This window comes from Leptinotarsa decemlineata, unplaced genomic scaffold (assembly GCF_025532065.1).
Source record: "Leptinotarsa decemlineata unplaced genomic scaffold, Ldec_3_MD MMD2_tig00026328_RagTag_RagTag, whole genome shotgun sequence".
In the NCBI taxonomy this organism is placed as follows: domain Eukaryota; kingdom Metazoa; phylum Arthropoda; class Insecta; order Coleoptera; family Chrysomelidae; genus Leptinotarsa; species Leptinotarsa decemlineata.
Genome location: NW_027412688.1, coordinates 6031476 through 6044238, shown reverse-complemented (window position 1 = coordinate 6044238; position 12763 = coordinate 6031476). Strand labels below are relative to the sequence as shown.

The window sequence follows — 12763 nt, the reverse complement described above, 5'->3', positions numbered from 1 at the left end:
ACCACAAGTGATTGTGTCATTCCCGTATCCAGCGGGGCTACGTGGAAGCAGGCATCCGATGGCCGGTTTGCTCAATCCTCACATCCCAAGTCAATGGACTCGCCATAAACACCATGCACATTGGTTCAGGCAGTGAAAGATGAACAAGGACAGCCAACCCGCTATTTGGAACTAAATCTTACAACCATTTCATTGCTTTTTATATACTAATTCGAAATTGAGGTTCATTGAATGAGTGTTATTAAATCAGTTTCCAGTATTAGCTGTTGTTGTTGTCTGTACAAACATGAAAGTGGTTTCAAAATCGCTCGTTCACTTTAGCATGTGTTGCGCAATCTGAAAAACAAGCGAGCGGACGAGAAAGAGTCCGGAATTTACGTTAAAAGCTGTGAGGATTATGATAAAAAGTACGTAGGTCGAACTAAGCGGATTTTAATAACGCGTTTTAAGGAACATGTTTAACATATTCGGTTCCAGAGATCAGACAAGTCTAGTGTCGCTCAACGTATTTTAGACAATGGCCACAGAATGATTGAGAAATACTTGACATAATTGAGACATAATTCGGAATCAGTGTATAAATAGAAATTGATTAGTACTAACTGATTTAACACCAACTTCAAATACATATCGAATCATACAGCATAGTTCATTAGCTGTGTATGTTTGGCAAACTATGGAAATGAATTTTCGCAGACGTCAACGCTAATATTTCTCTGTGAAATTCAAGATTAATGAATTGAATTATGAGAACTTGTATAAACAATTAGCAATCACTTCAGATATGTACTTGAGACGGTTCGAATGACATATTGAAATTGGAAAAGTTCATTGAGAGGTTTTTTAAGATATGAATGACCCGCCGTTCAATCTCCCGAACCGTAAGGCCGGGATTTCGCCCTTCCCATTCGGAAATCGATTTAACGTCACTGTTCACGACGGTGTTGATTTGCCAGATGTCAGTCTCTACTGTAAGAACACTATGAATTTCTGCATCCAAACAAGCCAGTTCTTGTGGCTTCAGGGGCATTATTCTATGGGGAGTCCTGAGTGTTCTTGTGGCTTGATGTGAGTCTCCTCTCCAACTGTCTCAACGGGTTGGGTTATGTTCGGTTAGGTCCAAAGTGAGTGGGTATATTCGACCCTCCACCGCAACCCGTAAGGGTTTATTGTGGCTCACACCTATTCACACTAGACCAAATGAACCCAGCTTCTTGAAGAAGCCGATTAGTTTGTATGGTGAGTGGTCTATCATGTCAGATGGTAAGAATACGCCTCTGCCGAACTGTAAAAACCCGAGTCGGTCCCCAGCGGGGCAGGAACAAAGTATATGCTCTGCTGTTTCATCGTTAATGAGGTAGTCGGATAGTCCACCTGAGACAGATTCTGCGTACGCCGCTCTAGAATTTGGTGCAAGGCTGTTTCATAACGTACCCCGCTCTTGAGCAGACGACTCAGTCGTTTCCTGGCTGCACCACCAAACTTCTTTTTTAGGTTCAGTTATTGGATCAGGAGTTATAGAGTTGAGAAGCTATCGCTCCCGATCTAAATTTACAGGAAGATCAGTTGGAGTCTTAAGCTCGACATCCATCTCTTCCATAGACTCAGTATCAGAAAGAATTTTTAAGTTTACTCGGTCGATAAAAGTCCCACGAGTAGCTAGGGAAAGAAGGTCAATCAAGGCAGAGCCCCGCATCACTATGACAAGGCGATGCTACGACGAGAGGACTCCTGGTATCTCGAAGGTTTCGTAGAGACAGCTGATAGGCTCAGTGTCATTCATCCTCTCGACACGGAAGCACACACACCTTAGGATTAACTCATCGTTGGGATGCCATTCAGTTAGTGAATAACATAACCACAAGTTATTCTGTCATTCCCGTATCCAGCAAGGCTACGTGGAAGCAGGCATCCGCCTGATGTTTTGTTTCAATCAGTGAGATTGAAAACACATAAATAGGGGGGATGTCTCAGTATGGTGTATCCATACTTTTCAGCAATTCCCTCAAGGGCATACACTTTTCCAAATGTTTTTGTCTGTAAAACTTCAAGTCGTTGGTTTTTGGTATAGTTATCTTGATCAAGCTTAATTTTCGAGAAAAAATAATCACTTCTAAAAAAAAACTATCCTTGGAGGAGAGAATATAAAAACCAAAAGTATATAATAGACAATTTCGACCTTGAAGTAAATGAACAGAATGTCCACCTTCGCATAAAATACACGACTACAATAGATTTGTCATTGATTATTATCTGACACGTTCAAAAATACCTGGAGTATTCCTTATGACATTGCCATTGTCAATTATTCGATTCCTCAATTCATTCACATCTAGTCCATGCGTTTTATAAACAATAACTTTCAGATGACCCCATAAATAGAAATCTAGAGGATTCATGTCAAGACTGCTAACTGCACGTCCAATCCAGCGTTCAAATAGGTGATGTCGAGATGCTGACGAGCAAGAACACTAAAATGAGCTGGAGCACCGTCGTGCATAAACCACATGTTGCCTCTTACAAGTACCGGCACTTCTAACAAAAAGGGTAAATGATCTCACAAAAAGTCCATGTACGATACATCTGTTAATCTTGCTGGTAGAAAAAATAGGCCAATTAGGTAGTCACCAATAACTTCTACTCAAACTTTCAGCAAAAATTGTTGCTGAAAATGGCTTTCTCTAATAACATACAGATTTTTGTCGGCCCAAAAATGGTAACTGTGAAAATATATCGTGAAAAATTTGCTTCGTCCGTAAATAAAATATTTGGTAAAAAATTATTATTGTGTGCCATCGTATGAATCAACCACCTGTAAAACATTAATCTTGGGTGGAAATCCAGAGAACATGTCGTGTTCTAAATGTTTTAGCACATGGAATTACTGTTGAGATATCTGTCCTGGTGAATTAATCATGCTTCTTCCACATTTCCATTTGCAAATCCATAAATAAAGTGCATGTCGTAATGGAGTCACTGCTAATTGTCACTGATATGACAACACTATTACTGTCAGCTGGTCTCCAAAGCAGGTGTTCATGATATGCAAATTGTCTTCAATTTTTTCTCTCGAGAACTAAACTAGATTTGAATTGATATGATAGATATGAATTGATAACAACAGACCTCCCATTTTCGAGGGCGCTAAACGCCCAAAAAGAACGATTGGGAGGTCGTCAAGAAGGTTATCACAGCACCGCAACTTGAATGGGCTATCAAGTCGTTTCAGCCCTTCAAATCTCCTGGAGAGCCAGCAGCCAGTGGGTCGGAAAGACCCACACCCTGAATCGGTACGACTAATCAGCCTTACATCCTTTCTGTTGAAAGGACTTGAGAGGATACAGGACGGACATATCAGGAGGGTAGCATTATATGCAGCCCCCTAAATAACCTCCAGTATGCTTATCAAACCAACAAATCGACAGATTTAGCATTAAACAACCTTGTAGAGAAAATTCCCCAATCCCTTGCCAACAAGGAGCTTGCGGTTGCTGTATGTCTCGATATTGAAGGGGCCTTTGATAATACACTATCTAAATCTATAGGATCATCTCTGGATAGGAAAGGTTTAGAATCGACCATAACTGGCTGGATCTATGCCATACTGGTAAACAGAACTGCAACTACGACTCTTCAAGGCGAAGCCATTAGGTTCAGGGTCACCAGGGGCTACCTTCAAGGTGGGGTACTATCTCTCCTTTTGTGGTCGCTCCTGATCGATAGTCTGCTTGATGCCCTCGACAGAAGAAAAGTAGATCTGCAAACTTATACAGATGATCTGGTCATCTTGGCAAGGTCCACGTTGGAAAAGGTAGGTTGCACAGCAGACATCTGCTCTCTCAGGCACCCACTGTGCCAGATGTCTGTCAACCCCAGCAAAACTGCGATAATCCCCTTCACTTAGAGGAGAAAATTGGACCTCAATGGTGAGGTCATTTGTAACGGAGGTGAAATATCTTGCCATTGTCCTTGATAAAAAACTCACCTGGAACGCTCATTTGGACATGTCGAAGGATTTGTGGTAAAACTTGGGGTTTAGGTCCCAAAAAAATCCATTGAATTTATGTGATGAGTGTCAAACCAATAATCATGGTACAATTGCTTGGTGGCCATCAGTGGTGCCATCAGTACCACACCGTCGGCGGCCATAAAGATCCTTCTAGATCTACCTCCTCTCCAGATTTTTCTGGAGAGAGGCTAGATGGACAGCATAAAGTCTTGTGCACACTGCCAATTACACAAATCAATTTAATGGAGAGTGCAACAGACTGTTAGTTGACACTGGAAGTTACACCATTCTGGAAATGACCTCTGACTTTATACCTCCAACTGTCAACTACGAACTGTCCTATAAAGTACTGTTCCCGAGTAGAGAAGACGGAATCATCCGGGAGAAGGAAATATTAAGAGTAGATAGTTGTTGGTTCACAGATAGGTCAAAAACACCTTCCGATTCCGATGCAGGTGTGTTCAGTCGCAGACCCAAGACAGAGATATCAACCTTCCAAGGAACCTATGCGACTGTATTTCAAGCTGAAATTTACGCTATTGAGTGCTGAGGGATTTGAAGAAACCTTATGCACAAGTTAATAAAAATATTCTTGGACAGTCAAGGGCGTTAGAAGCTCTTGACTCCTACCGAGCAATGTCTAAATTGGTAGCAAATTGCCAAAAACGACTCTCCTCGATGGGAAGACTTAACATATTGTCTTTGGTCTGGATTTCTGGTCATACTGGCCTGGAAGGCAATGAGGCTGCTGACTCCCTTGTAAAGGAGGGTGCTGCAAGCAGTTTCATCGGACCAGAACTTGACAATGGCATCGCTTTAGGCTTTGCCAAAGATTGAACAGCTGGATGGCAAGATAATTCGTGGACTTCTGGATTGGACTTCCAGGATTGGCTCACTCCAAGGCGTTTATTTATCCTTCGAAGTTGATACCAAATAGTTGGACTACAGTAGGAATGAACTACGATGTCTAACATGCCTTCTTACAGGTCACTGTCATTTGAATCATCATATGCAGAGACTCAGACTGTCGGCAGAGTCGTACTCTTACCCTCTGACCTGAAAGACCACTCACCATACAAACTAATCGGCTTCGTTAAGAAACTGGGTTTATTTGATCGAGTGTGAATTGGTGTGAGCCACAATGAACCCTTGCGGGTTGCGGTGGAGGGTCAAATAGATTCACCTATTTTGGACCTAACCTAACCTAACCTAGATATGAATAAAACTCGACGAAAAAGTTATGTTTTCAGTTGATTAATCTAAAACAATGAAAAACTACAACAACAAGTCAGTGGCGTACTTTTTTCCCCAATATTATTGGCTGTAGTACCCACTGAGACTCCACTGGACCACCGTTTTTAACTTGAACGCCCTGTATCTCAATAACGAAGCAACTCCTCCGGACATACGTTTATAGGAACTTTTTTCAAAACGACCTAACGAATCATTCTCTGAAGTTTGTATTGTAATTAGGAAACACCCTGTATATATTCATGTATTGTATATCTATCTATCTATCTATCTATGTAACGTCTTTTGTAAATTTTTCCTATCGAAATTTGTTTAAATTTGTCCAGAAACTTCATTATCCTGGTTTTAATTATCTTCACTATGATCTCTGATATATTTGAAATGAGCGAAATGGGTCGATAGGTATTGGTTGATTGGTTGAATATTTTCAATTTATATATTTCAAATATATTATGAAGATTTTTTGAATATATAAAATACCATTCATATGCAATATTTGAATGAAATTATGATACTTGGGAACATAAGTTTTTTTAAATAAAATTGATTTTTCGAAGAAAAAAGTAACGATTCATTGATGAACATTGTTCAAAACACAACCATAATACCATACGTATTAATTAAAACATTCTTGTTAGTCAGTGGAATCGGGCAAATTACGGATATGCAGTTGGTTAGTACCTTGTCCACTAGATGGAGTGACATTTTGTTGTTTCGCTCCATCTTAGGAAGAAGAATAAAATACTCTGAAAGAAATCCGAGCGGCTCCGTCCAACATTTCCATTTTGGAAAGGTTGCAAAATAAGATAATTAGGATGATTGTGAATGCTCCTTGGTTCGTGCGGAATGAAGCCATCCGCAGAGATTTGCAGCTGCCTTCCATTCGGCAGTCCATCCAATCGAGGAATGAGAGAGTTTTCGAAAAAAGGGAAACTCATGAAAACCCGTTAATTAGGGAAGTCACAGATTATGCTGTAGACGACCCCTCCCGATATAGAAGGCCCCGACACTCTGTCGAATGAGGCCCTCGTGTCCCTCGTTAACGGATGAATAACTTTTTCATCCATCCCACCCCAGCCAGGTAGGGGTATCCCGTGAAGGGCGGCACTGATGTCTAAGGACTTTATGCCGTCATCAATGAGTCATGAGCCCATTGGTTCCTCTCAAGACCAACAATCAGCCAAAAGGATAGGGGAGCTGTTCTCCAAACCTGGATCAAATCAAGATGGATCTCGTCGATTTTCAATTTAATACTGTACGCATGCACTGCCTGGTGCCAGTGCTCACAGACATACAGGAAGAGGATACAGTCGTTCATGAACGCGAGCGTAAGAGCCGCCGTGAACGCACCGTACTACATCCCCCAACAGATTTATATACAGAGACTCATACCTGGACACAGCGAACACGCAGAAAGCTTGTGTTCGATAGAATCGGATCGCACAACAACACAGCGCTACGCGATCTACACGATGCGTTGAACATGGATGACTCCAGATTCCGAGAAAGGGACAAACACCTAAGGCCGACGAAACAGAACCTACGACCACCCTCACGAGTCGCCGTCAGGCGACTCCGGTAAGCATATTAATCAGACTTTTTTGTTTTTGGGGGCCCCCATGCAAAAATTCAGTTAGGAATAGTCAGACAAAACATTTTTACCGATCGCGAAAGAATAGCACCTAAAGGCTGACTTTCGACCAAAAGAGGTCAATCTTGCTGAAGTGCCCATCAGTAAGTTGAGGACCGCTCGGAAAGCGGGGGTGGATGGAGTGGGGTAGTAGGTTCTCCTCGCTAACTAACTATGGAATATCATTGACTTTAGGTCGATGATGGCCACTACCTGAACTGATGAGTGGCTAATAAGCCCGAAACCCGTCTGCAAGTGTGCCCGTTCCAAAATTGAAGGTCGACTCTTTCAGTTGTATTGCCAATTGAATATACAGGAAATTTTCTGTGAAGATTCCTGCACTGACGCCTGTCGGATATAATCCAACGCCCTTCGTGGTATTAGCCAGGGGAGTAGTTGTTTTCTGATAGGCGTCAGTCCTTACAACCTACTGTGTAGGTATAATCGAGACTGGCTTGAACGTTTAAAGTTCATTTCTTCAGATTTAATTAAAACAGTCAATCAGTAATGTTGAGTAAAACACAATGAATAGTTAGCAGGGGCTTTAATGTGCAATCTGAGAAAAGATAAACGCGTACAAGAATCGAGAGGTGTTGCGATGAGAAAAATTTAGGGAAAGCACTGAGTGTTAAATGAAATGTATAATTATCATTTAGCATAGGTATGGTCACGTGGAGGAATAATAAAATAAAAGTGAGTGCACCCGTCATGCTCTCTGTAAGCCAGTGACCGTCTGTCTACCTGTTTGGCGAGACGTAACGCGCCTGTCGAAAACAGACCGTTTTTAACGACCTCGTTTCAGTGAAATCTTCGCGCTGAAATTCACAATGTTTTGATTCAACATAAAATTTTTGCGTTTCTCTTTCATTGACTCCGACAATTTTGTTTTTAAATTCGTGACTTCGTTGGCAAACCGAAAGAAATAATGGGTCAGCAAAACGGTTTCGACTTGGAGAAAAAATTTACTTCGAGCGAAAATCCAGAAGGACTTCCAAAAGGCAAGTGAAGTTTTTTATTTATTTTGCCATTACAAATTGTGTTAATAATATATTATTTCTATACCTATTATTTACCATTCGTCATTATAGATAATGAAAGTAAAATATATTTTTAATTTATTTTTTCTTCCATTGTTGTTATTAGAAATTCTGTGAACAGTCTATTATTTTTACTTTTTTCACCTAGTCGTCACTATAGCTCACAAAAGCAAAATATATCTTGGCAAATCAGCTTTCCTCCCAACTTTTTCATTATTTTTACGGAAGCAAAATCTATTGTTAGGATTTTTAATGTGTCTAGGTTAAAAAACTATGAATTTTTGATGAAATTCCTCCTGATTCAAATTCGTCCTGAAATGCACATTTTTTTGTGATTATGCAAACTAAAATTGTAAAGTGTCTCTTATTTTTTTCCGGTAATTTAAATTTTTGATTTTGTTGGCAAGCCGAAAGAAATAATGGGACAGCAAAATAGTTTAGTCATAGAGAAAAAGTTTACTTCAAGCAAAAATTCTGAAGGACTTCCTAAAGGCAAGTGAAGTTTTTGATTTATTTTGCCATTACAAATTGTGTGAATAATATATTATTTTTACGATTATAACGTATTCAAAAAACACTTTATTGTAAGATTTTTCACTAAACAGTTTCACAAAAACGCAACACGTGTTTCGTTCTACAATGACTAACTATATTCTACATATTCATTGCTTAATATACCTAATTTCACAATTTCAAGTACCTGAGTTTTTGTCACAGTTTCCACATTTGAAAAAATATTCAGTAATGGAGAGTTATTCAATTCTAATTGATCATTCAGTAAATTATCCGAATTCTTGAATCTATTGACTTAAAAACATTCTAGAAGATTGAGTTTCAAACTTTTCTCTTTTGAATGAAATTCGTCTTTGTATTTACAAAACTACTTATATGGACTTTAATTCTTAGGGGAAATGTTCTTCCTGTTTGGCCAATATATAGTTTTGGCAAGAGCCACAAGGTAGCTTATAAATTCCTGAACTATCCGACACCGAAGTTTCGTCTCCATTGTTTTTAATAAATTTACTCAGACAATTATTCGTTCTGTGAGCTATGTTAACGCATCAGGAGTATATAAGCTGACTTGCTTTATTGATCAAACAGGGAGAACATTTTCATAAAGAATTAAAGAGCATAGAAGTAGTTTTATTAATAGAAAGACCAATTTCACATTTGCAAACCACCTTTTTTTTATCAGAAGGACATAAATTCAATTATGAATCCGAGGTGTTACATTTAGAAGAGAAAAGTTTAAAAAACCTCAATCTTCTACAATGTTTAGAAATCAATAGATTCAAGAGTTTGTGTCATTTACTGAATGATCAATTAGAATTGAATAACTCTCTGTACTAAATATTTTTTCAAATGTGGAAACTGGGACATACGCTCAGGTAATTTAATTCATTACAAACTCAGGTACTTGAAATGTAAAATGAGGTATATTAAGCACTGAATATGTAGATTATAGTTAGTAAAGACACGACCGAAGAAGTCATTGTATGACGAAACACGTGCGGCGTTTTTGTAAAATAGTGAAAATCTCACAATAAAGTCTTTTTTGTATACGTTAGTAGTGGATTTTCATCAAGTATCGGCCAATTCCATTATATATTTTTTCGATTTATTTTCCCTTCTATTTTTGTTATTAGAAATTTCGTCAATAGTTCGTAAACAATTTCTTCAGATTCACATTCGTCCTGAAATTCACAATTCATTCAATTATTCAACCTAAAATTGTAGAGTATCCTTTTTCATAATATCGGTAAATTTAAATTTGTGGGGAAACAAAAAAAACGGTTTCGATTTAGAATGAAAGACTCTTTCAAGACAAGTAAAATTTTTTATTTATTTTTTCTTCCATTTCTGTCATTACGAATTGTTTGAATAAGCTATATAACTTTCACCTGTCTACACCCATTATCTACCATTCATCATTACTTATATACATATAATGAAAGTGAAATGTAATTTTGATTCATTTTTCTTACGTGTCTTACAAATTAAAACCATTCTCGACTTCTTCGTTATTTTTATGAAAGCAAAATCAGAATTTTGAATTTGTATGATTATTTGACCAAAAATTCTGAAGTGTCTCTTTCATCAATTTTGGTATTGGAATATTGAATTTCTCTATTTGTTTAAAACAATTTAATAAAAAAATTACGTAAAAAATGCATATCCTTCGTTAATAAATGCCATTGTTCAATGTGAAAACTGACATAGCTAAATATCAATTGAAAAAAACATTTTATCGACAATTTTTAGATATTCATCAAAAACATTTTTCTAGAGGTGATTCCGAATCGAATGGAATCGAATGAGCTATCGCTCATATTTTTAGGACCTTTATCTCTATTTTTCATGTTTTTGAACTTGTTGATTAGACTAGTAACAATGATTTGTTTTTTTACAAACTAGAGATCTTATAACTTTGAACATCATACTCATTATTTATGTATTTTTTTTTATTTTAATTTTTTTTTTTACCTAACTTATCGAAATATTTCGGTTTGGTTGTTTATTATCAATCATCGAAATTTTTTGCCATCCTTAGATTTCGAATCTATAAAAGGAAATGAGGTAGATATGTCCGAAAATATAACAGTCATCAAGAAAAATAGGTACCTAAACCCAGTCACACAAGATGGATAGCTCCATTCATACATTGTACAGAAAACGATATCTTCTAAACTTTCGTAAAAAAATATATGAATTTCTTTATGTGGCCGTAATTACTGCGAATTTTGCATTTTCGATTTACATTCCTCCTACTTTGTTTGCTATTTTACTCATATCGCATTCATTTCAATAGTTATTTAAATAATTTCAGTGACATTAGATGGGGATTTCACATATATGAGAAAGAACTTCAAAATAATGTGAAAGATTTCTATAGACAGTATCCAAATTTTAATAGTGGGTAAACAATACTTTTATCGCTTGGACGCTCTCGGATCTTATGTGGTGTCGTCCCAAATTCGACAATTTTGTTTGTTCACGTACACATTCATCCAGAAACGGGCCTTTTCCCTGTAGATGATTTTTGGTCAGATGATTAGAGTCAGTTGCCAACTGCTCCAGAGCCCATTCAGCGAACATACGTCGTTGTCTATAGTCGTTTACTTTCAGTTCCTGGGTCAGTTTAACTTTCAAAGGGTGCAGGCCCAAGTCACGACGCAAAATTCGCCAAGTTGTGGTCTGCGAAAGGCCAAGTTCTTGTGAGCGACGCGAAATTGTCTGCATCGGTTTCTCCTGCACACTCTGACAGACAGTGGCGACGTTTTCAACGTACAGATGTTGGTCGATCACTTACTGAAGCGGTGGACTCAAATTTATTCACCACATTGCGAATAGTCCTCTCGTTAGGACGATTATGGCGACTGTAAAATGGGCGAAGCGCGCTGAACGTTGCCCGAAAGAACACCCATTTTGATAAAACAATTTTATTATTTGCACGTGTCAATTGTCAAAGTTCTGAAGTCCCTGTTGGAAGACCCTATACCCTATAGGAGTGAATAGGAGCTTATCTTGTGTGGTAAGGCATGAATGCACGACCGATGTGGAAGACCTATGGATCACGGTAAATCCTGCAAAAGCTAATTCTAGTAAATTAAACCTGTGCAGTGTTTATATTCCTCCAGGTCCTAACTTCTCTGAATCACTAACTATTTTCTGCGCTAAGCTTGCTGACATTGTCAATAATAACGCCAATGACACCTTCGTTATTTGTGGGGATTTTAATCCCCCCCATGCTCCCTCCCGGGTTGAGTGCCCTGAGTTGAAATCTTCCCCACACGGTTAATGTATGCAGAACATCCCAACTCGTCCATCTACCCCCGCTCCTCCGGAGCGGACCTCAACTTACTGATGGGCACTTCAGCAAGATTGCCATCTGGCCTTCTTTGGTCGAAAGTCAGCCTCTAGGTGTTTTGACTTTCTGATCTGTTGATTTGTTTTAATTACGATAATACTGAATTATTGCGTGGGGTCCCCAAAAACTAACCGGAGACGAGTGTCTTTTTAGTCGCGAAATTTCAATACTTACCGGATCCGCCTGACGGTCATTCTCGGAGGTGGTCTTTGGTTCTGCTTCGTTGGCATCCTGTGTTTTCCCTCTCTCTGAATCTGGGGTCGTCCCTGTTTAGTGCGTTATGTAGGTCGCTTAGCGCTGGGTTGTCATGCGCTCGAATTCTTTCCATCCTCTGCATGTTTCCTCGTGTATGCGTCCACGTAGTGTATGCTCAGGTGTAGATCCCGGAATATGTACCTATTCGGTATATATCTTGGAGTGTTTACGGCGGCCCTTACGCACGCGTTCATAAACGACTGGATCTGTCTTCTGTATGTCGCTGCGCACTGGCCCCAGGCAGTGCAGGCATACAGGATTATCGGTAGTATTACGGTCTTAATCATCAGCAGCTTCACTTTCAGTCCCATGTCGCTTCTTCGACCTATTATTGGTAATAGGATTTGTCGGGCAGATCTCGCCATTTCTATTCTCTGCCGTATGTGGGACCTGAAAGTTAATCCTTTGACTAGGTTGACCCCCAAGTATCTAGCTTCGTTGTTCCACGGAATCTCTTGTCCGTTGAAGATGACATTTCCTGGCGGGTGTACTCTTCTCTGGGTGAATAGTATTGTCTGACTCTTGTCAGGGTTTATACTGATATTCCACAGGTTGGCCCATTCTTTTAATCTATCTGCCTGTTGCTGCAAGTATCTAGTGACATGCGCTTGGCTTGTTGCTCTCGCCAGCAGAGCTGTGTCGTCCGCGTAGGGCGCCAACTTGTTGAAGTTGTTCTCCGGCTTGGGCACATCTGCTGTGTATACCGAGAAGAG

The 12763-nt window shown here is 39.1% G+C and overlaps 1 protein-coding gene across 1 annotated transcript in view; it reads left to right on the top strand.

Moving 5' to 3' along the window:
- The first annotated feature begins 7601 nt into the window (after nucleotides 1–7601).
- The window catches only part of Picot (putative inorganic phosphate cotransporter protein picot), a 92872-nt gene continuing 87710 nt past the window's right edge, over nucleotides 7602–12763 (top strand). Inside the window, exon 1 of the mRNA XM_023163481.2 lies at nucleotides 7602–7888. Coding sequence (XP_023019249.1) covers nucleotides 7816–7888 — 73 coding nt within the window. The 5' untranslated portion in view covers nucleotides 7602–7815. The remainder of the gene's footprint in view (nucleotides 7889–12763) is intronic.